The following is a 26351-nucleotide window of genomic DNA, read 5'->3' on the forward strand; positions in this document are numbered from 1 at the left end:
TTTTATACTATGATCTATTTTCCCACCTTGTTAGTTCGATAAAAATAGTTTATTTTAAAATATCAGAATAATTCTTAGTAAGAAAAAAACTGCAAAGCTTTAGAGGTACTCATCACTGGTAATAATAAAAGAGTTTCATCTACTGAATATCAACTATGAGAGATAAAGTATGTCATACGCTTTCTATATATTATATTAAGTTCTAAGAGATGAAAAAAACCTGAGGGTCATGGAGATAATATAAATTGCTCAAGATTAATTTCAGAACCAAGATTCAAATGTTGGTGGGTCTCATTACAAAGACTCAAACCTTTCTACCAAACAATGGGCAGCAATGGGAAAAAAAAAACTTTTAACATACAATTTCTCCATTTGTCAATGCAATGAAAACTTGGGGGAGGTGGGGAAGGGAAGCAGACAAGTTGATGTGAAAAAATGTTAGAGAATTATATATATATTACTCATATACAAAATAATAGCTTAGACCTTTAGGAAAATATTTTTACTTTACATAATGCTGCCAGCTATTGACCCTGTTTCATACTGAGCCACTGGGAATCGTACTTGATTTTTACATTGCCAAATCAAAAATCCATATTTAACATTCTAGGATTATGTTCCTAAATTGCACATGCATAAGCCTGACTTAATAATATTTTACATTACCACAGAATCTCTCCTCAAACACCATTAGCATCCCTTACCCAGGCCTTGCCCCAACCCCCAATAAAAACACTGAGAAAGGGCTTCCTAGGTGGCGCAGTGGTTAAGAATCCGCCTGCCAATGCAGGGGACACGGGTTCGAGCCCTGCTCCAGGAAGATCCCACATGCCGCGGAGCAACTAAGCCTGTGCGCCACAACTATCGAGACTGCGCTTTAGAGCCCATGAGCCACAACTATTGAGCCTGCGCTTTAGAGCCCATGAGCCACAACTATTGAGCCCATGTACTGCAACTACTGAAGCCCACGCGCCTAGAGCCTGTGCTCCACAGCAAGAGAAGCCACGGCAATGAGGAGCCCGCGCACCACAACGAAGAGTAGCCCCCACTCACCGCAACTGAAGAAAGCCCACGCACAGCAAAAAAAAGGCCCAATACAACCAACAAAATAGATAAATAAATAATTTATAAAAAAAAAAAAACTGGGAAAGAATTCAGCAAGTGCCAACACATAGAAACTAAAAGGTATACCTATCACTATCACAAAAAAGAAACCTACAGTATTTTAAATATTTTAGGATAATTTTAGGATATTTAGATTCCTTAGCGACAAAATACATAAATATTTTTCTCCACAATCAAAGCTTGCCATAATGTGAGCATAAGAACAAAATTATTGCCTGAGTATTGCTGGACATTATTCTATGCAGATCCAAAATTTTGATAAGGTAGTATCTTTTAGCAGAGTATATGTTATTTTAGTTCAGACAATAAGTAGTTACAGTTGTGAAATTTCCTTTGAGAAGAAAAGTATTTGAGTATAATTTTAACATTTAAAATGGTCATATTTCATTGATTATCCACTACCTTAAGAAAAACAGCATATGCAACACACATAAAGGAGTACACCACTTCTGTCATGGTATGTCCGCAGAGATATAAAGATATTCTTGTTTGACTTCTTTCACTATATGACATAATTAAATGATTTTCTCAGTGGAGAAATCTATCGTGACTTAATCAGAGGCTTAGATGAAAAGACAATATATTCTATAATATAATAATGCACAAAATAAAAATATTCTGGTATTAAAGTATATTAGCATCAAGGAAAAATGTTTTGGGCTCACTCTTTAGAGAAAGAGAGAAGAAACAACAAGTAGAAACACACATACCCAAAACACAGCAAAGAAGGGAGAGACAGCCCCTCTGTTGGACTGATTAACTGAAAAGGTCAAAATGAAAACAAGAAACAAAAAGAATAGTACTGGAGAATCCAGTGTTCCTTCTGACCTATGTTCTGTCATACACATACAAAGAAAACTGCCAAGTGGTGCATCTTATATGAGGCTTATTATGCAGCTAAAAACAGCAAGAGTTTCTATTATACACACACACACACACACACACGTCAATAAAATAAACATTGTGAAAGAAACAATTAAAAATTCACTTTTAAAACACTAAAAATATTTCTATAAGTGAGTATATAACTTACAAACATTTCCTGTATTGTCAAAGCTGGTGAGAACATCTTCAACATTCAAAGATCCACTATTATGCCTAGAAAGGAAAAAAGCATTTTCTTTAATGATTCCTAAATATTATCATTTATTAATCTTTTAAAAAGCTGAGACTGTATTATGATACACTGAATACTAATAAACCTTCCCATGTTATGTTTTTAAAATATTTCTGCGCACTAGAGGGAGAAGGAAAAGAAATAACAGACTAGTCTCTGGGATAGCTAATGTAATGACATGTCTTGATCATTTGCTACATTTTCAAGTACTAATAAATATTTTATTGTTATTGTTTTAATTATATAAATGTGAGATAAATTATTTACCTTTTAAAGACAACAAAACAAAACCCTACAATTTGAGAATCTCAAAATAAAAATAAACACTCAACCTCTATAACCACACTCCACGATACATAAATTTCCTCTATAATGGTCCAACAAATTCAGAACTTCAGTCACAAAGAACTAACCAACCTTCAAGTCTGCACATTCCATTTATAGGGAGTTCTAAACATCAGGGGGCAACTGTTTTGCATCTTGCCCACTGATCTTAATTCTTTTTTTTTTCCCCTTTTTTTTCCTTTCTTTTCTTTTGGTGGGGGTGGGGGCTGCACTGGGTCTTTGCTGCAGTGCGCAGGCTTCTCACTGCAGTGGCCTCTCAATGCAGAGCACAGGCTCTGGGCACACGGGCTTCAATAGCTGTGCGCATGGGCTCAGCAGTTGTGGCTCACGGGCTTTAGAGCACAGGCTCAGTAGTTGTGATGCACAGGCTTAGTTGCTCTGCAGCATGTGGGATTTTTCCCAACCTAGGGCTTGAATGCAAAATGACTTATGTCCTTATAAAAAAAGATTAGGACACACAGAGACAACAAGGCATGTGCACAGAGGGACAACCATGTGAAGAGGCAGCAAGAGGGCAGCCACACGCAAGTCAAGGAGGGAGGCCTCGGATGAAACCAAACCTGCAACACCTAGATTACGACTTCTAGACCTCAAACTGTGAGAAAATAAACTTGCTGTTTAAGCCATCCAATCTGTGTTGTTTTGTTCTGGGACCCCTAGCAAGCTAATACATATAGTAAGAGAAAACATGTAAACTGTAATACCCTTTTCAGAAGAACTTTTTATTTCTATCACAGAGACCCAGTTCTTCCATGAAGTGACCTAGTGAGAACGCAAAAAGTTATCTGCAAGTACTACTGGGCTCAACAGTATCATAATCTGAGGCAACGAAGTTATCAGCCACAAATCCAACTTTCATCATCATAACCCAATGACTCTGTATCTTCTCGGTGGATGCAAGATTCTAGAAGAGGTGACTTACCCTAACATGGAAAACTACAGCATACATGTCAGACGAGAGAGAAAAAAGAACAAAGCATTTAACATCTAAAACACAAGAGGAAGCTATTACAATGATCAGCAATATAGCATAGACCTCTAAAAACTTTTTCCTAAAGATAAAAGCAACATATGGTTTCCTTAAGAAAACACTGCCCATAATTCTACCATGCAGAGATAACCACAGTTAATAGTTTGGTATATAGCTTTCAAATTTTATGTTATGCTCATAGACCTGTCATTAAGTAACTGAGAGCACATTGCTCATACAGTTTTGCAATTTGTATTTTTTCATTTAACATATTATAAAGTTTCCCACATCATTAAGTATTCTCCTGCAACATGATTTTAATGGCTGCCAAGTAGTCCAAGAATGACTGCACCATAATTTATTGAACCAACACCTTATGTTGGATTTTTTGATTATGCCTACTTTTGTGCTTTATGCATACTGCTTCAATAAGCATCCTTGTAGAAACATCATTGAGCCCCTTTCCGATTATTTCCTTAGGGTAAATACCTAAAAGTGCAATTGCTTTATGGCCTAGTTTTAATAAGAACATTCTCTCATGCACGTGCTCGCTCTCTGTCTCTCTCTCTCTCACTCTCTCATCAGGATGAAATAAACATTTAAAAAGAAATCCGAGGCAAGAGTAAAAAAAAAAAGGTACATATATTTTGCAAGAAGTAAAATATTTCTAAAAAGCAGAAATTGGGATAAAGTAAAATGCATGTTCAAAAGTTAAAAGCAGTATTCAAAATAGAAAGTGTAACACAAAACTTGCCTTCTTGAAAGCATTATTTCTTGAAGCCAAGAAACAGAAAGTATACCCTATACTTTAAATAGGATCTGGGTGGGGAAACAGGAAAACTAATCCTATAACTCTAAATAACTTACAAAAATGAAAATCAATTATCTGTGAAGTCTAGAAACCCTAAAAGATGGCATCTCATGAAAGAAAAATGTCAACAATCATTGTCTTCAATGATATAAGAATTAGTGCTCATTACAGGAAAACTGCCTGAACACAGTGTGGTAAAAATTCAGTTTGATTACTTCAAGTTCTTTTTCATTTGCCCCAAATTGAAGGACTGTTCTTTGTTCAGAGGCATCTACTTTATTCAAGTGTCACCTCTATAAGATCTTGTCCACCCTTAATCTTTCAACTGTTTACCTAGGTCCTGCCCAGACAAGGCAGTTAGACAGGAATACCTACAAGGAAGGGATCTTATCAAACCTCAGCATTATCACTACACTGATAATTAATGTTATATAACAATGACAACTTTTTGCTAACATATGCAGGATATAAAAAGTTCGCTTCATCCTTCTCCTAAGCGCCAAAGCTTTAACTTGTTTCCCAAGGCTTTAATTTAAATGTTCTCACCGCAAAAAAGAAATGAAATTATGTGACATGATAGAGGTGTTAGCTAATAGTATGGTGCTAATTATTTTGCAAAATATAAGTGAATCAAGTCAACACAGTGTATACCTTAAATCTACACAATGTTATATGTCAATTACATCTCAATAAAGCTGGGAAAAAGCTTACCAGTAGCCAGTTTCTTCTTCCCAAAGCCAACCAATTTTTTTCACAAGCACCTAAAGCTACTGAGGATCTTTCAGTTTTTCCCAAGAATGGCCTGTGGAGTAAGGACTAAGGAGCAAGTCACTGGGGCAGAAAATTATTTGAAGAGGGGGAAAAAAAGCTACCAGAGAAAAATTTGAAACCTAAAGGTATCAAGAGATTGAAACTAGAGGTTAAAAGTAAGCGAGGGCTAAATATGGCACCAAAAGCACAAACAACAAAAGAAAAAGATAAACTTCAAGAGACCTAAAAACTTTTGTGCACCAAAGGACACTATCAAGAAAGTAAAAAGACAACCTAAAAGATGGGACCAAATATTTGCAAATCACATATCTGATATGGATCAAGTATCCAGGGCATATAAAGAATTCAACAACAAAGAGACAAACAACCCAATTAAAAATGGACAAAGGACTTGAATAGACATTTCACCAAAGAAGATATACAAATGGCCAATGAGCACATGAAAAAACATACAATATACTTAGTCATTGGGGGACTGCAAATCAAAACAACAGTAAGGTATCACTCCACATCCACTAGAATGGCAATAACAAAAATAATAATAATACAGGAAAAAGAATATGTGCTTGTAAGCATGGGGAGAAACTACAACCCTCATGTATTCCTAGTAGGTAAAATGGCACAGCCACTGTGGAATATAATTTGGCCATTCTTTAAAAAGTTAGAGTTACTGCATGACCCAGTAATTTTGCCCCCAGTACATACCCAAGAGAATTAAAAACTTACATATTCACATAAAAACTTGTACATGAATGTTCATAGTAGCATTATTTATAATAGCCAAAAAGTAGAAACTATCCAAATGTCCATGAATTAATGAATGGATAAACAAAATATGACATTGTCCATACAATGGAACACCGTTCAGCCATAAAAAAGGAATGAAGTACTGATGTATGCTATAACATGGATGAATCAAAACACATTATGCTAACTGAAAGAAGCCAAACATAAAAGGCCACATATCATATGATTCTACTTATATAAAATATCCAGAATGGGCAAATCCATTTAGACAGAAAGTAGGTAAGTGGTTGCCAGGAGCTAGGGGGAGGAGGAAGATGGAGAGTTACTAGTGATGGGAATAGTGTTTCCTTTTGGGGTGATGAAAAGCTTTGGAAATTAGAGTGATGATGCTTCCATACTGTGAATATACTAAAACCCACTAAACTGTACAATTTAAAATGGTTAAAATGATTAATTTTACCTTGATTAAAAAGAAAAGTGGTCCCTAAAAGTCAGAAAAAGTAAGCCACAGAGTGGAATAGGTCTTAAAAGGCTGCAAAAGAACAAAGAAGAAAGGTTTTCAGAAGGAAAAGGTTTAAAAAACTTGATTCTAGATGCAACTTACTTTGGAGTTCTTTCAAAAATAAATGGCAAAAGAGGTTTTTTTTTTTTTCAGTCTTACATCTACTAGTTATAGGAAACAAGGAATTATTTCCACTTGTAATATATGAAAATTTGAAAAAATATCAAGGGAACATTTTGATTTACTGAAACTTTGAATATATGTACATGTAAAAAAAACTACACAAACAATAATGATTGGAGTTTAAAATAACCCAGAGAATTAAGTTATAATTAGCCCAAATCTGTAATTTAAGCTCCATGAAAACATGACTCAATGGATTAGCCTTTTAATTTTCTACAGACACTGCATCACATCTTGGCGGTCCTATAAAGTTCCTTCTAAAATACAAAATAAAATACAAGAGAACAAAAGCTGCTTTAATATTCACCCCTGTTGTTAATATCACTACTAACATTAAAACTGTACTTTTAAAATATAAATTTAGTATCCATATTTGCCTCAGATGCCAACCTTGCCAAGCTTTAAAGGGGCACCTATGATACACTACACATATAAGGATAATCTGACATGCATCTAATCTCATAAGCGTACCAGCATACCATTCCCGTTACCAGTTTTTATGTAGTGAGCACTCACAGGGTACACACTAAATGCAGTGGGGTGAGGGTTCATTTTATTTTTTTTCCTTTACCTAGAGAAGCAATACATGATCTTGATGCAGTGCAGCTGTTGTACTACAGTCAAAGACAAAGTTATTCTTGACTTCTTACCCATTCGAAGCCCCCAGGACAAGCCAAAAGTCAAGTGCTAGGCTTCTAATTCAGCAATTAGCATAGCGACAGTAGTCTTATTCAAAGAAAGGAGGACAGCTCAGGCCTCTCAACTTTTACTATACCTAAGACATGTACACGTTCATAAATTAATAACAGGCACTTTTATGGTCCCGAATATAAATGGAAGTATTTTAAAGCTCCCAGAATATGCAAATTCCTATTGCACTGAAATTAAGTTAAATATCGGGGGGACAACTTCTAGCATCTATACAGTAATCTCTATATAATAAGAAACTGCAGCTTATAAGACAAGGAGAAGGAATTTTTAATGAAAGATTTTTAGTATAAACATCTCTTGGTATATATTAGTTTTCTATACATGCATCTATCTAATACCAAGAAACTCTTCTATAAAATTCTAAGAACTGAAACACTGGAAAAACAAGAAGACTTTTCCAAGGAATAAAGCAGGAGTCACACCCTGGTTTTTAACTTACTAACTCTCATCACTCACTTTGGAACAAAGAGTCAACCACCCTCAGAGATACAGAAAAGACAACAGATCTTGGAAAGTTCATAACCTAACTTTTACCTTGTCCGACTTTTGCTTCTGATGAAAAGTCACCAAGGGAAATTCTTTATTCCTTCATTTTAAGTATCATCGTGTAAAGCTGACAGGAAATAATGATCAAATTTTTAATTCAGGTCACTGCTTATATACCTTTTAATAATATAAACCAGAGGTTTATAAACACAGTATGAACCTGTGCCAGTCGGTGGCCTGTTAGGAACTGGGCGGCACAGCAAGAGGTGAGCAGCAGGCAAGCGAGCGAAGCTTCATCTGTATTTAAAGCTGCTCCCCATCGCTTGCAATACCTCCTGAGCTCTGCCTCCTGTCAGCATTATGATGAGTTGTATAATTATTTCATTATATATTACAATGTAATAATTATAGAAATACAGTGCACAATAAAGGCAATGCACTTGACTCATCTGAAACCATTCCCCCAACCCCATCCCGGTCTGTGGAAAAATTGTCTTCCTCGAAACTGGTCCCTGGTGCTAAGAAAGTGAAGGACCGCTGATATAAACAATATACAATTATATACTCCAAATTCACAAACATCTAGCTATTTACTCTCCTAGGGTATTCATTTCAAGTCTAATAAAACTTTAAAGGAACATAAATCAATATGTAGGGAAATGAATTTACTGATTTGATTTATTTAAAAACTATTCACCACTTTTTTTTCAATCATGGTACAGTGTTTATAAACTTAAAAAATATAGAAGATGATGGTACTCCATTACAAAACTACTTTCCAAGCCACTACTTTTGGCTATTACAAGTAATTTTTTAAAATTTAGAATGCTCACAATTCAGATAACACTGAAGAAAACAGACAAAGGTAGCTAAAGAAATGTCATGGAAAGATGCTGAGAAAAGAGTTGATACAAGATATCAAAGCAGCAAGAATGGAAACCCATGTTGGGCAGATAACAGTAAACAAGGAGAGGCGGTAACCATAAGAAATCAACATGAACAAAACTGGCAATGGAATGGGATGAACTACTCCTGGCAGAAATCCTCCCCTAAGATTGGGATTGCCATATATACATTAATATGTATAAAACAGATGACTAATAAGAAAAAAAATATCAAATTGTACAATGAAAAAAAAAGAAAGAAATCCTCCCCTACCAAAGCAATTTCAGTAATATTTCCTATGTGGTAACAGGATTATGGAGTAAGAAATGGAATGCTCAGAATAATCAATGAGGGAATTAGTTTATTTAGGCCTCAATCCCTTCATCTGAAAAATGAATAAATGGAAACATGATTGCCCATCAGAGGCAGGATGTGCAGAAGTTAAAAGTGCAGGCTGTGACTATCATTATTTAAGACGTTACCAATGGAGAAAGCTGGGTGAAGGGTACATGGAACTCCCTGTACTATTTCTGCAACTTCCTGAGAGTCTGTAATTATTTCAAAACAAAAGTTTTTAAAAGTACAGGTGTGAAACCAGACCACCAGGGTTCGAATGGGGCACAAACAATTACTGCCTGTGAGACCTCCATCAAGTTATTTATTGTCTCATCTGTAAAATCAGGATAAAAACAGTATTTACAAGGTGCTGTGTGAATTAAATAAGCTATAACATGTAAACCACTCACAACAGTGCTTGTCACATAGTAGGCACTCAATTGTCAACCATTATTAATACTGCTATGATTATTTTTTTATTTATTCTAAGATGAGAATTCAGCTCTAGAATTCTGTATATTTAAGCTATTGTTATTTTTGTACTACTGATGTGAAATGATATTAGCTAGTCTGAAAAAAGAGAAAAAAATCTTGGCAGCCATTGCGGCCAAAATTCTAGCTCAGTCAGTCACCTGTCCTCTTTCTATAAACTAGGATTTAATATCATATTTACATAGACACATTTATTCTTTCAAAAATGGATATATCACAAAGAACCACACTGTTGGAAAGGAGTCTTGCTGCTACATAAATGTCATCTCCACCAGGTGGAGAACCATGCCTTATTTTGAAAGCTCTCAAGAACAGATAATTTCATATTCTCTCTGGCTAAGCCTTACCAGGGTCTTGAGGATGTCAGGAAGTTATTCTTGGTACAGTTTACATTTATTGCCTCTTGTCATGGTGGATGTAGAAGATAAGTTTTAGAACTTTATACCTGAAGACCCCTATGGGATCACTCTGTTTCTCCTTCTCTTTAATACCCTTATAGATTCTATCTTCCAATCATTTAATGGTTTTCTTTCCTACTTCACAGAGTTATTGTAAGGAGTACATGAACTAGAATACATCAAAGCATCTAGTACTGTACCTGGCACACAGTAAGCATTTAATGCATTTTTCTTGCCTTCCTAATCAAGGGCTAAACTAATCATCTCCATCAGAATGCCAGGCAGTTGACGTATTCTAATTAGAATCTCATAATGAATGTACAGGCAAGCTCACAAATCCCTAAGTTTTTATCTTTTATTTAGTTTTCAATAAGGCAGTATTATGAAACCAGATCCTAATTGTACTTCCCTGCCCACCCTAGGCAATTTTTATCCAAATCCCAAATTTTAAGTTATTACAGTATCTTTTAAAGCTTAGATATTTTAAACTAAAATAGTTAAAGAAACATATGCTATAAATAGACATCCTTTGTGAAAACTTTTTTTTCTTAAAATTATTCCTAACCTCACCTAAACTGTATTCAGACACATTTCCACATAAAATGTTTTTTGCTTTTCTTACAGTTACTATAAATGTGCTCCTCCCTCCCTTTCAAAATGTGAGATCTTGTCAAGAAAGGCAGATTTTATAAAATCAAACACCTGCAGTAATATTGCAACATGTTAGGCTATAACTGTAGGAGAAAATTAATTCAGTAAAAATGGTATCTTGTTACTTCAGTTTGCAACCCTCTTATCTCCTTCCTAATGATTTTTAAAGCCAGAACAGTCTGTATGCTTCTCACAATATCAGTGTTTTCAGCTGAATTTTCTCCTCCTATTCTTAAGATTCTATTCTGAAAGTGACAAAACATAAATGTGAAAAATACCAAAGCTTGATTTTTCAAATAATTACTACTTGAAGAGTAGTTGGGAAAATTCTGTTTTCACTTTCAGCCTTCTCTGCCTCAAAAAGAACTTGGCTTTTTTTCATAAACAAATGCTATGAGAGAAGGGTTAAATGAATCCTTTGATTTGAACTTTATCTTCAAATGCCAATACATTCCTTAGAATGTTTTTTCTTTAGTTCTGAGAATACACCAAGACCCAGTAAAAGCAGCAGGATTTCCAAACACAAAGTTGCAAAACCTAGGTTCTGATCTCGCCTGAACACTCAACAGAATGAACAATGAGATTCTTAGTAGATTATTTTTCTTCTACAAGAGAAAAATACTTAAAAAAAAAATCTTAACTAGGGTGATGTTTACCTTAAGGAGATACTGTATTCAGGATAGAAGATGCTTGTATATTGAACCCAGGCACCAACTTCCTCTTCAGTTTCCCTTTTTTTGATTTCTGTTACTGAAAACAGATTAAATGATTCAAATCTTCTTACAGATATATGTCGTAGACAATCATCCAGGTGTTTCTGTTTCAAAACCTTTGAAATAAAACCAAATATTGTGGTCACATTATATAAATACAAGTTAAGTGTTCAACGTTTAAGTGGTAAGGGGATTTCATTTCCAATAATGGCAGATTAGATAATTCAGACCAATGTCTTACTGAAGACAACTAAAAATGATGCACAAAATATTTTAAAACATTACGCGAAGGCATCAGAGAGCAAAGCAGCTGTGAAGATCAACCTAATATCTTTAAAAGGAGGTAAATCTAGAGAAATTGAAGAGGAAAATTAGAAATTTGCACTCAGCTAAAAATAACTCCATGCTTGTTTTGCTTTTGTGAAATATGCTTGCTGCATGGAGAAAAACAAAAAAACAGAATGATCTAGCAATCCAATGTAACTTTAAGATGTTTTGCTAAAAAAATGGAATGTTCTGCACCTGCTCTTATAAGTTTCTGTTTGGAAACTTCTGTGCTCTGTAAACCAAGTAACCAATCTACCCATGCTAACTGTAAACATGTGCACTGACCCCTATAAAAGTAAAGCTCACCCTGAGCTCGGGGCCCAGAACTTTGGAGTGTGTTAGCTCGGCTGGGGCCAGCGGCTTGCCTTGTTGGCTTAATAAACCTGAGTTCTCCAACCCTGTGAGTGTGGTGCTTGGTTTCTCCATGACCGATTTCTGCAACAAACTAACTTATTTTGAAAACTGGTAAATGAAGAGAAAGAATCAAACATTTATCTGTCTTTGCTATATGAACCCTGAGAGTATCCAAATGGAAGATGAAGGGAAGTTTCTCTTTATACTAGCAACTCAAGTAATAAATGAAGAAGGAACAACAGAATATTACCATTTTTTAACTCCCTCATGAATTCATAAACATAGGTAATCATCAACAAGAAGAGACATAACCAGACATCACTATGATTACTGATGAAATTTCACACCACCATCTTCTTGACCAACTAAATAAGACAAAAGAAAAAACATCAAATCTGAATCTGATCAAGCCTCTATATCTTACAGGAAATAGGAAATACAGGGGTAGAGGAACACATTAAATAACATCATCAAGTGCAATTAGCAAAATTCAAATTACGGGAAAAGCTACAAAATGCCCAATTTCTTCTAAAATAAACAGCAAGGATTGAAAAGAGACATGCTGAGGGAATATTTAAATTAAAAAGAGTTAAACATATCAACCAATAACAATATTTGGAATTTAATTTGGATCCTGTTTTCAAAATAAACTGTAAAAAAAAATTATGAGGCAATGGAGAACTTTTGGAAACTGACCAGATATTTTATGACATCAAAGAATTACTCTGGATAGGATATGGTATTGTAATTATTTTTTAATGTCATCTTGTATAGGTACATGCTGAAGTATTTATAGAAAAAATGATATGATATCTGAGATTCACCTCAAAATAATCTGATGGGGGCTGCATAATGAAAGAATAGAAATGAAATGAAGTTAGTCCAGAGTTAAAAATAGTTGAAGCTTATGGATACCTGAGTATTATTAAACTATTCTTTCCAGCTTTCTATATGTTTGACATTTCCCATAAAAATTTTTTTAAGATATAAAACACTTTAATAGTCGTAAACAAATGAAAAATAAAAAGATATCTAAAACCAAACATATTTAGAAGCTAAGCAATAGACTTCTAAATAATCTATGAATCAAAAAAGAACACAACAGAAATTAGAAAGTATTTTGAATTGAATAATAAAGATACATTTCAAAACATGAAATGTAGCTAAATCCATGCTTAGAGGGAAATTTATGGAAAGGCTAAAAATTAGTAAGCTAAGCATCCATTGCAAACACTAGAAAAAGAAACAAATCCTCAAAAGAGCATAAGTTAATACCGCAGAAAATAAACATAGCAGGGAGGATTAACACCGTCAGGAGTTGGTTCTCTGAAGAGATTAATTAAACTGATAAATCCCTGATGAAGCTATTAAGAAAAAAAAGAGAAGGTATAAATGTCAATGTGACATAGGGAGACCACTTTAGATCCTACAGGGATTAAAAAATGCAAAAGGATATTATGGAGACTAACTCTGAAAATTTAGATGAAATGGACAAATTCCTAGAAAAATACAACCAAATCGACACAAGAAGAAACAGAAAGCCTGAATAGTCCCAAACTATTTTAAAAATAAAATGCATAAATAAAAATTTTACCACAAAGAAAACACCAAGCCCAGACTGTTCACCAGTAAATTACACCAAATGCATGAGAAATAATTATTTCAAGTCTTACCACACACTTCATTAAATCCCCATATAACCCCATGGGATAGATACCCATTATGTGAGAGAGGAAACTGACGCAAAGAAATATTAATTTGCTCAAGGTCAGAGAGCTAGTTAGAAGCAAATGCTGGCTGTTTGACTACAGAGTCTGAACTCAACACCTCTGCTTGTGGAGAATGTGGTTGAGTGGCCTCAAATGCTGCATTTCAACTTCCTTTAAGATACTTTCCTATACTATAAAGCTGGAAAGCTAGAAACTACATTTCCCAGAATCCCTAGCAGTCAGAGTTTCAGATGTGCTTTTGGTTCAGCTAATCAGATGCTCTAAAATCAGATGCACTAACATGAAATTTGAAAGAAGGAAAGACAGTGGTAACTACATTTCTGCAGTATGTGCTGGTAAGAATAGTTCTAAAGACATTTGGTTCTTCTGCAGCAGCTTTAGCAGGGGTCCCAGTGTTCACACTCTAATGGAGAGTGAGAGGCAGTACAAGTGGCCAACCTTTGCTGGTAGAGATCCAGCAGGCAAGGTGCAGTTCTCAAAATAGCTTCCCGATCACCAGAGATCACAGGTATAAAGTGATGTGATCCTGGAAACACCTTCAAGTTCTTCATTTTGGTAAAGATGGCATTTCTCATGGCAGGCCAACTTTTGTATTGTCCTGGGACTTAATGTTGTTCTGTGACTCATTCCTTGCACATCCCTCTATCTAGTTCCTCCAAAGATTTTATGAGGACTTAATTTCCTTTATTAAGCCCCTTTTTGCTTAAAATAGCTAGAGTTGCTTCTCTTATCTGAAAAGGAACACTGACTCCAATTATGCCATAATTCTTATATGTAGAAGGGCAAATTGAGAACAAATCAAGAAAGCACAACAATATGAATAATACACCTTGAGGGAAAAATATGTTTAAAAATTTTATCCTATACTGAAAGTTTATAAGGTTTATTTTTTTAAATGGAGGATCAGAAATGGTTGCCTCTCTTTGACTTGGTTGAAAGTTTCGTCTAAAAATAAAAGGATGAATTGTTTAAAAGTTTTTACCAAAAACAGGGTCTTACTGTTATCTATCAACTATGGTCATCAGGAAGAAAAACACACCACTCAACAAAGCTTAAGAAAAAAACAGGGGCGGAGTCAAGATGGCAGTGTGGGAAGACGCGGAGATGGCATCTCTCCACAAATAGAACAGTTACCGGAGGCCAGCGGGGGACCTGAGGCCCAAGCAGACCACAGGAACCCCACAGCAACCGGCTTGTGGAATCTTGATACACAAGCCCAGTGTCAGGCCTGTGTTCCTGAGGTGGGAGCTCTGAGGCCAAAATATTGGACTAACAAGAAAACCCAGTTCCCAGGAAATATCCTTTACCGTGAGGTCTCCCAGAGGTTCTCAACTTAACACCAAGACCCAGCAGGAACACAATCCTGCCCATCCAAAGTGGGGGGAAAATGAGACGACAAAAAAATATGCCACAGATGAAGGATCAAGGTACAAATACACAAGACCAAATAAATGAAGAGGAAATCGGAAAATTGCCTGAAAAAGAATTCAGAGTTATGAGAGTAAAGATGATCCAAAATCTACAAGAAACAGTTTAAAAGGAATCAGAAGAACTAAAGAGCAAACAAACTACTAGATAACAAAATAACCGAAATTAAAAATACTCTAGATGGTATAAACAGCAGAAAAACTGAGGCAGAAGAACGAATAAGTGAGTTAGAAGATAGAATGGGGGAAATAACTGCCACAGAACATGAAAAAGAAAAAAGAATAAAAAGAATGGAAGACAGTCTCAGAGACCTTGGTGATAGCACTAAGTGCACCAACATTCGAAGCATAGGCATCCCAGAAGAAGAAAAAAAGAAAGGGTCTGAGAAAATATTTGAAGAGGTTATAGTGGAAAACTTCCCCAGCATAGGAAAGGAAATTATTAATCAAGTTCCAGAAGCACAGAGAGTCCTATACAGAATAAACCCAAGCAGAAATACACCAAGGCACATATTAATCAAACTAATAAAAATTAAACACAAAGAAAAAATATTAAAAGCAGCAAGAGAAAAGCAACAAATAACATATAAGGGAAAACCCGTAAGGATAACAGCTGATCTTTCTACAGAAACTCTGCAAGGCAGAAGGGAATGGCAGGATATACTGAAAGTCCTGAGAGAGAAAAACCTACAGCCAAGAATACTCTACCCAGCAAGAATCTCATTCAGATTTGATGGAGAAATCAAAAGCTTTCCAGAGAAGCAAAAGTTAAAGAGAATTCAGCACCACCAAACCAGCCTTACAACAATTGCTAAAGGAACTTTTCTAAGCAGGAAACATAAGAGACGGAAAAGACCTACAAAAACACAGCCAAAACAATTAAGAAAATGGTAATAGGAACATACATGTCAATAATCACCTTAAATATAAATGAATTAAATGCTCCAACCAAAAGACACAGACCGGTTGAATGGATACAAAAACAAGACCCTTCTATATGCTGTCTACAAGAAACCCACTTCAGACCAAGGGACACATATAGACTGAAAGTAAAGGGATGGAAAAAGATATTCCATGCAAAGGGAAGTCAAAAGAAAGCTGGAGTAGCAATACTCATATCAGACAAATTAGACTTTAAAATAAAGACTATTACAAGAGACAAGGGAGAACACTACATAATGATTAAGGGATCAATCCAAGAAGAACATATCACAATTGTAAATATCTATGCCCCCAATATAGGAGCACCTCAATACATAAGGCAAATGCTAACAGCCATAAAAGGAGACATCGACAGTAACACAATAATAGTAGTAGACTTGAACACCCCACTTACAACAATGGACAGATCATCCAAACAGAAAATAAATAAGGACACACAAGCTTTAAATGACGCATTAGATCTTGACTTAATTGATATTTATAGGACATTCCATCCAAAAACGACAGAATACACTTTCTTCTCAAGTGCACACGGAACATTCTCCAGGATAGATCACATCTTGGGTCACAAATCAAGCCTCGGTAAATTCAAAAAAACTGAAATCGTATCAAGCATTTTCTCTGACCACAATGCCATGAGGCTAGATATCAATTACAGGAAAAAAATCAGTAAAAAATACAACCACATGGAGACTAAACAATATGCTATTAAACAACAAAGAAATCACTAAAGAAATCAAAGAGGAAATCAAAAAATACCTAGAAACAAATGACAAGGAAAACACAATGACCCAAAACTTATGGGATGCAGCAAAAGCAGTTATAAGAGGGAAGTTTAATACAGTCCTACCTCAAGAAACAAGAAAAATATCAAATAAACAACCTAACCTTACACCTAAAAAAACTAGAGGAAGAAGGAAAAAAAACACCAAAGTGAGCAGAAGGAAAGAAATCATAAAGATCAGATCAGAAATAAATGAAAAACAAATGAAGGAAACAATAGCAAAGATCAATAAAACTAAAAGCTGGTTTTTTGAGAAGATAAACAAAATTGATAAACCATTAGCCAAACTTATCAGGAAAAAAAGGGAGAAGATGCAAATCAACAGAATTAGAAATGAAAAAGAAGAAGTAACAACGGACACTGCAGAAATACAAAAGATCATGAGAGATTACTACAAGCAACTGTATGCCAATAAATTGGATAACCTGGAAGAAATGGATGAATTCTTAGAAAAGTACAATCTTCCAAAACTGAACCAGGAAGAAATAGAAAATATGAACAGACCAATCACAAGTACGGAAATTGAAACTGTGATTAAAAATCTCCCAAAAAATAAAAGCCCAGGGCCAGATGGATTCACAGGCAAATTCTATCAAACATTTTGAGAAGAGCTAACACCTATCCTTCTCAAACTCTTCCCAATTATAGCAGAAGGAGGAACACTCCCAAACTCATTCTACGAGGCCACCATCATCCTGATACCAAAACCAGGCAAAGAAGTCACAAAAAAAGAAAATTACAGACCAATATCACTGATGAATAGAGATGCAAAAATCCTCAACAAAATACTAGCTAACAGAATCCCACAGCACATTAAAAAGATCATACACCATGATCAAGTGGGGTTTATCCTGGAATGCAAGGATTCTTCAATATACGCAAATCAAACAATGTGATACATCATATTAACAAATTGAAAGATAAAAACCATATGATAATCTCAGTAGATGCAGAAAAAGCTTTTGACAAAATTCAACATCCATTTATGATAAAAACTCTCCAGAAAATGGGCATAGAAGGAAATTACCTCAACATAATAAAAGCCATATATGACAAACGAAGGGCCAACATCGTCCTAAATGGTGAAAAACTGAAAGCATTCCCTCTAAGGTCAGGAACAAGACAGGGGTGTCCACTCTCACCATTATTATTCAACATAGTTTTGGAAGTTTTAGTCACAGCAATCAGGGAAGAAAATGAAATAAAAGGAATCCAGATTGGAAAAGAAGAAGTAAAATTGTCACTCTTTGCAGATGACATGATATTATACATAGAAAACCCTAAAGACTCTACCAGAAAACTGCTAGCACTAATCAATGAATTTAGTAAAGTAGCAGGATACAAAATTAATGCGCAGAAATCTCTTGCATTCCTATACACTAACAATGAAGGAACAGAAAGAGAAATTAAGGAAACTCTTCCAATTACCACTGCAACCAAAACAATAAAATACCTAGGAATAAATCTGCCTAAGGAGGCAAAAGATCTGTATGCAGAAAACTATAAGACACTGATGAAAGAAATCAAAGATGATACAAACAGATGGAGGGACATACCACGTTCTTAGATTGGAAGAATCAATATTGTGAAAATGACTATCTTACCCAAAGCAATTTACAGATTCAACGCAATCCCGATCAAATTACCGATGGCATTTTTCACAGAACTAAAGCAAGAAATCTTACGATTTGTATGGAAACACAAAAGACCCTGAATAGCCATAGCAATCTTGAGAAGGGAAGATGGAGTTGGTGGAATTGGGCTTCCTGACTTCAAACTATACTACAAGGCCATAGGGATCAAGACAGTATGGTACTGGCACAAAAACAGAAAGGAAGATCAATGGAACACAATAGAGAACTCAGAGATAAACCCAAGCACATATGGGCACCTTATCTTTGACAAAGGAGGCAAGAATATACAATGGAAAAAAGACAGCCTCTTCAATAAGTGGTGCTGGGACAATTGGACAGCAACATGTAAAAGAATGAAGTTAGAACACTTCCTAACACCATACACAAAAATAAACTCAAAATGGATTAAAGACCTACATGTAAGGTCAGACACTAGAAAACTCCTAGAGGAAAACATAGGCAGAACACTCTATGACATCCATCAAAGCAAGATCCTTTTGGACCCACCTCCTAGAATCATGGAAATAAAATCAAGAATAAACAAATGGGACCTCATGAAACTTAAAACTTTTGCACAGTGAAAGAAACCATAAACAAGACAAGAAGACAACCCTCAGAATGGGAGAAAATACTTGCCAATGAAGCAATGGACAAAGGATTAATCTCCAAAATATACAAGCAGCTCATGCAGCTTAATACCAAAAGAGCAAATAATCCAATCCACAAATGGGCAGAAGACCTAAATAGACATTTCTCCAAAGAAGACATACAGAAGGCCAACAAACACATGAAAAGATGCTCAACATCACTAACTATCAGAGAAATGCAGGTCAAAGCCACAATGAGGTATCACCTCACACTGGTCAGAATGGCCATCATCAAAAAATCTAGAGACAATAAATGTTGGATAGCGTGTGGAAAAAAGGGAACTCTCCTGCACTGTTGGTGGGATTGTAAGCTGGTACAGCCACTATGGAAAAGTTTGGAGGTTCCTTAAAAAACTACAAATAGAACTACCATATGACCCAGTAATCCCACTACTGGGCATATACCCAGAGAAAACCATGATCCAAAAAGAAACAAGTAGCATAATGTTCATTGCAGCACTATTTACAATAGCCAGGACATGGAAACAACCTAGATGCCCATCAACAGATGAATGGATAAAGAAGATGTGGCATATATATACAATGGAATATTACTCAGCCATAAAAAGGAATGAAACTGAACTATATGTCATGAGGTGGATAGACCAAGAGTCTGTCATACAGACTGAAGTAACCCAGAAAGAGAAAAACAAATACTGTATGCTTACACATATATATGGAATCTGAAGAAATGGTACTGATGAAACCAGTGACAGGCAAGAGTGGAGATACAGAAGTAGAGAATGGACTTGAGGACACGGGGCTGGGGTGAGGGGCAAAGGGGAAGTTGGGACGAGGTGAGAGAGTAGCATAGACATATTTACACTACCAGCTGTAAAACAGATAGCTAGTGGGAAGTTGCTGTATAACAAAAGGAGATCAACTTCATGGGAGATTCCTTGGAGGGCCAGGATAGGGAGGGTGGGGGGGAGTCGCAGGAGGGAGGGGATATGGGGATATGTGTGTAGATGCAGCTGATTCACTTTGGTGTACCTCAGAGATGGGTACAAGAGTATAAAGCAAATATATTCCAATAAAGAGTTTAAAAAAAAAAAGAGGTTGAGATATAAAAAGAAAAAGAAAAAAAAGTAATTAAATTATAAAATGTAAAATACAGATATTATAAATTATTTTAGATCTTGTCCAATTAATGTCCAAAAAGCAAATGCCTTTTTATACTACTTAAATTACTCTGATGTCAAGGTAATGTCATCATAAATTACTGAGGTAAAAAATTATTTAAATCAATACATGTGTAATATTGGAAGAGGCTTTCATAGTTTAGTAAATCCCATTATCTACAATATGACAAGGTAATACTCAATGAAAATAACAGGTAATATATTTATAATAAATAAAATGAAACATTTATTTACATAATCTGTATAGTATTAAGTAAAGGTAATTATAATGGAGATCAAATCAAATTACTTTTGACTCAGTTGTTTTAAGGCCATCAAAAATATCTGCAGCTTTAAGTCCCTCCCATCAGGAAGCACACAGGAGGTTCCTAGATAGCTTCTTCCACAAGAGGGCAGACAGCAGTATCAAGCAGTATCAGCACTATTTCATCTTGTGGAACTGAAAACCACAGCTACAGAAAGACAGAGAAAATGAAAAAGCAGAGGACTTTGTACCAGATGAAGGGACAGGATAAAGCCCCAGAAAAACAACTAAATGAAGAGGAGATAGGCACCCTTCAAGAAAAAGAATTCAGAATAATGATGGTAAAGATGATCCAGGACTTTGAAAAAAAGACTGGACACAAAGATCGAAAAGTTTACCAAAGACCTAGAAGAATTAAAGAGCAAACAAACAGAGATATGCAACACAAGAACTGAAATGAAAAATACACTAGAAGGAACCAATAGCAGATTAACTGAGGCAGAAGGGCAAATAAGTGACCTGGAAGACAGAATGGTGAAAATCACTGATGCAGAAAAGAATAAGGAAAAAAGAATGAAAAGAACTGAAGACAGCCTAAGAGACCTCTGGGACAATGTTAAACACACCAACATTCGCATTATAGGGGTCCCAGAAGGAGACAAGACAGAGAAAGGACCTGAGAAAATATTGGAAGAGATTCGAGTTGAAAACTTCCCTCACATGGGAAAGGAAATAGCTACCCAAGTCCAGGAAGTGCAGAGAGTCCCAGGCAGGATAAATCCAAGGAGAAACACACCAAGACATATAGCAGTCAAATCGACAAAAATTAAAGACAGAGAAATATTATTAAAAGCAACAAGGGAAAAACGACAAATAACATGCAAGGGAACTTCCATCAGGTTAACAGCTGATTTCTCAGCAGAAACTCTGCAAGCCAGAAGGCAGTGGCAAGATATATTTAAAGTGATGAAAGGGAAGAACCTACAACCAAGAATACTCTACCCAGCAAGGATCTCATTCAGATTCGATGGAGAAATCAAAAGCTTTACAGACAAGCAACAGCTAAGAGAATTCAGCACCACCAAACCAGCACTACAACAAATGCTAAAGGAACTTCTCTAAGCAGGAAACATAAGAGAAGAAAAAGACCTACAAAAACAAAAACAAAACAATTAAGAAAATGGTAACAGGAACATACATATCGATAATCACCTTGAATGTAAATGGACTAAATGCCCCAACCAAAAGACACAGACTGGCTGAATGCATACAAAAACAAGACCCATATATATGCTGTCTACAAGAGACCCACTTCAGACTTAGGGACACATACAGACGGAAAGTGAGGGGATGGAAAAAGATATTCCATGCAAATGAAAATCAAAGGAAAGCTGGAGTAGCAATAGTCATATCAGATAAAATAGACTTTAAAATAAAAAATGTTACAAGAGACAAGAAGGGACATTACATAAAGATCAAGGGATCCATCCAAGAAGAGGAGATAACAATTATAAATATATATGCACCCAATACAGGAGCACCTCAATACATAAGGCAAATGCTAACAACTATGAAAGAGAAAATGCAAGGCAGAAATAGAGACACAGGTGTGGAGAACAAACACATGGACACCAAGTGGGGAAAGCAGGGAGGGTTGGGGGGGAATGAATTGGGAGATTGGGACACCAAATTGTACACTCTAAATACATACTGTTTATTGTCTGTTAACTTTATCTCAATAAAAGTTCTTTAAAAAAAAAGTCTGCAGCTTTGTGACTTGAGAGAATACTCAAATCTCCCATCAAGGTATAATCTTATCACCTACCACTTTTAGAATATCTCCTTCCAAACCCCTATGTATATAATTAAATAGTATTCAAATGGAATTATCAAGGGGTGAAGGAAAATATTCAAAGTTCAGAGAAAAAAGGTTATAAACGTTATAAATAAAGTTTGGTGTCTAAGCTAGAACTGTGAAGTCAAAAAGAGTACCTAGAGAGAGCAGCTTCCTAAGATGGCAAAAAACTAGACCTGAAAGAGGGATACAGACTCTGTTTTTCACAAGGAATTTAGAAGGAACGAGAAGGCAATGAAAACCAGGTAGAGCAAATGAAAATATAAGGTTGTTTGAAAGCTCCAGAAAAAAGAAAGGAATGGAAGAAACTGTTAACAACAACAACAACAACAACAAAGGTGATGGCTGTGTTAACTCATTGGGGGTAAGGGTGGGGAATCCTTTCACAATGTATATATATATATCAAATCATCACATTGTATACTTAAAATAGTTCACAGTTTTGTCAATTATACCTCAATAAAGCTGAAAATTTTCTAAATAGTAAACTTTTTAATCTTAGAAAAATTCATATAAAAGCATCATTTTTAGGGCTCAAAACTGTTTTTAAGATTGCAAATACCAACAGGCACATGAAAAGCTGCTCAACATCACTAATTATTAGAGAAATGCAAATCAAAACAACAATGAGGTATCACCTCACACCCCTTAGAATGGACTTCATCAGAAAATCCACAAACAATAAATGCTGGAGAAGGTGTGGAGAAAAGGGAACCCTCTTGCACTGTTGGTGGGAATGTAAATTGATACAACCACTATGGAGAACAGTATGGAGGTTCCTTGAAAGACTAAAAATAGAATTACCATACGACCCAGCAAACCCACTATTAGGCATATACCCAGAGAAAACCATAATTCAAAAAGACACATGCACCCCAATGTTCACTGCAGTACCATTTACAATAGCCAGGTCATGAAAGCAACCTAAATGTCCATCAAGAGATGAATGGATAAAGAAGATATGGTACATATATACAATGGAATATTACTCAGCCACAAAAAGGAACGAAATTGGGACATTTGTAGAGACATGGATGGACCTAGAGACTGTCATACTGAATGAAATAAGTCAGAAAGAGAAAAACAAATATCATATATTAACGCATATGTGCAGAATATACACAAATGGTACAGATCAACCAGTTTGCAAGACAGAAATAGAGACACAGATCTAGAGAACAAATATATGGACATCAAGGGGGGAAAGTTGGGGGGGGTGGGGTGGGATGAACTGGGAGATTGGGATTGCCATATATACATTACTAATAAGAAAAAAAATCAAATTGTATGCTATAAATGTATGCAGTTTATTGTATGTCAATTGTATCTCAATAAAAGTTCTTTAAAAATATATATGCAGTTCATTATACGTTAATTATATCTCAATAAAAGTTCTTAAAAAAGAATGAAAATAAATCATAGATTTCTGGTCTTAATTTAAATAATAAAAATGAGCAAAATAAAAATATTCAGCATTATTTTAGAAACGGGGGTTAAAGTATTTAACCTCTGAAAAATTGTTATATTTAGTCTTAGGAAGACTAATGATTAATACAGTCTAATAACTTTTACAGCTCTATGAATCTAAAAAGACAAATGCTTTCACATGCGGAGCCCTCTAAACATTTTATTTTCTTTACAGCACAAAGTTCATTTCTTTCAAAATAATTACTGATGGAATATTTTGTTTTTAGATTGATAAGCTACATACTTCTAAATTCAAGAAAACATTCATTCTCACCTTTTTAACCTAAAGTACAATCCTAAATATTTTTAAGGAACCCAATGAAACCAATTATTAATCGTAATAAATCAGAGACATAAAAAAGAAAATCTCCAGTCACTGACGTATATGTCAACAAGGTTTGAACAGTGGGTGTCAGGGGTGAGCATTACATGGATGCTTAAGGTTAAAGTATGTTCCGCGAAGCACCAAAAATCTGTCATCTGTGACTACAGCAGTACAAAGTTCTACAATCAACTGATATGTCAGCTGAACTTCAACAATGTGCAAAAAACCCTTATAAATACGATGTATAAAATATTGGCAACAAATAATTCTCCATGCAAAAAAAAAAAGTGTGAAAGAGCACGAATGACCCTGCCCAGCCCCTGCTGCATAAAGTGATCCACATGATGCCAATAAAAACCAATGAAGAGTCCATCCCTCAACTCTTCATTTATGTAGGGATCTAAACCACAATCAGTGCAAGATTTACACTCACACCACATAAGCATTTCTGACATGGTCTCACGGTGTCTAGTTGCTATTTCCTACAATGGAAGCAGGAGACCTAAACAGAGCACAAAATATAGTGCATCTCTTGTAACTGACTCTCTGGACTAACAGACGCTCTCCATTCCCTCTATGAAATATTCAGACTGGGCCATGTGAACTGAATAGGGCCAATGCACTATTCCTGCCCTTCCTTGTTGAGTTGCTAGCCAAGTTAATCATCCTTCTTCACAAGCTTTTGTATACCAGTTGTTCTTATCATTGTCATGAATCAAATATTACAAAAACTAATAAAATAACAATTATTAGAAGTAGTAATCATTATTTCATTTTATTTTTACGTGGCTTCCATAAAAACTAAGTTGAATGTTTTGAAAAGACAAAGGTAAGTTTGCTCGATAAAGCTAAGTTGTTTAAAAATTTACTATCAATTTAGATGTGGGAAGCCAAATGTAAAAATATAAAGAACTAATTATAAATATCTAGGAGGATCTGACACTCAGGTTGTAGCTTCACTTCAGCATATGTATCATTTTTATGATTCACCTTTTTAACCAACTTTCTCAATTAACCAACCGAGGTAATAGGAACTTCTATCATTTATCATCTTGTTCTGGGAATGATTTTGATCACTCATGGAATCGCTTTTCTGGCAGTCAAAGGTCTTCAGTGTTTTTTATCAAAATGAAAAAAATTGTCCTCCCTTCCCCTGACTGTATTTCATCAAATCAGGGACATCATTAATTATAAGATTCAACATTTTCTTTCTTCCTTCTGATGTTACATAGAATAAACTGCCTATTGGGTACCACCAACTAAAAGACATATCCCAATTTCAAAGATGTCAGAATTAAAACTATGCATCTGGGAATAGATGAAAAAATGATTTGAAAATAATCATGTTCACTGTAAAAGAAGTTTAAATACAAAGAGTAAAAACTCACTCAAAATTCTACCACTCAGGAAAAGCACCCTGTTAAATATCCATCTATGCATATACATATAGCTATGAATAATTCTTAAAGTGTTCATACTATACATACTGTTCATATCTTAAGATTGCTTTTTTTGATATGGTAAAAATCAGTTTTTTGATAAAGGTACTGTGATGATCTCACTTGCATACACATTTTTGCATATTTATCCAGTACGTAAGCTGTTTTTAAATGTTAAAAATAAGTCAAATTGTTTGTTAGGAAAATATAATAGGATTAGAAAATAGAAAATGAGGTGATTTCTAACCTTGGAAAATAATTTCACTTTAAAATAATCAGGGACTTTCCATAAGTCAGGAAGAGAAAAACAAATATCATATATTAACGCATATATGTGGAATCTAGAACAAGGGTACAGATGAATCAGTTTGCAAGGCAGAAATAGAGACACAGATATAAAGAACAAACATATGGACACGAAGGGGGGAGTTGGGGATGGGGATGAGGTGGTTGGATGAATTGGGAGGTTGGGGTTGACATATATATGCTAATATGTATAAAATAGATAACTAATAAAAAATTAATTTAAAAAATAGAAAAAAAAATTGCATGTGCTCTACTCAAAAAATAAAATAATCAGGGACTTCCCTGGTGGTGCAGTGGTTAAGAATCTGCCTGCCAATGTAAGGGACATGGATTTGATCCCTGGTCCGGGAAGGTCCCACATGCCGCAGAACAACTAAGCCCATGCACCACAAATACTGACCCCACACGCCACAACTACTGAAGTGCAAGTGCCTAGAGCCTGTGCTCTGCAACGAGAAGCCACCACTAGAAACCTGCGCACAGCA

General features: G+C 35.3%; 1 protein-coding gene across 2 annotated transcripts in view; it reads right to left on the minus strand.

Moving 5' to 3' along the window:
• CAMKMT (calmodulin-lysine N-methyltransferase) overlaps positions 1-26351 on the minus strand; it is a 403439-nt gene that overhangs the window by 372948 nt on the left and 4140 nt on the right. For both annotated transcript variants that reach the window (XM_057743477.1, XM_057743475.1), the window contains exons 2-3: positions 11187-11359; positions 2159-2223 (exon numbers count right to left, since the gene is read on the minus strand). In XM_057743477.1, coding sequence (XP_057599460.1) covers positions 2159-2223; positions 11187-11359 — 238 coding nt within the window. The remainder of the gene's footprint in view (positions 1-2158; positions 2224-11186; positions 11360-26351) is intronic.

This window comes from Hippopotamus amphibius, chromosome 7 (assembly GCF_030028045.1).
Source record: "Hippopotamus amphibius kiboko isolate mHipAmp2 chromosome 7, mHipAmp2.hap2, whole genome shotgun sequence".
NCBI classification, from domain to species: Eukaryota; Metazoa; Chordata; class Mammalia; order Artiodactyla; family Hippopotamidae; genus Hippopotamus; species Hippopotamus amphibius.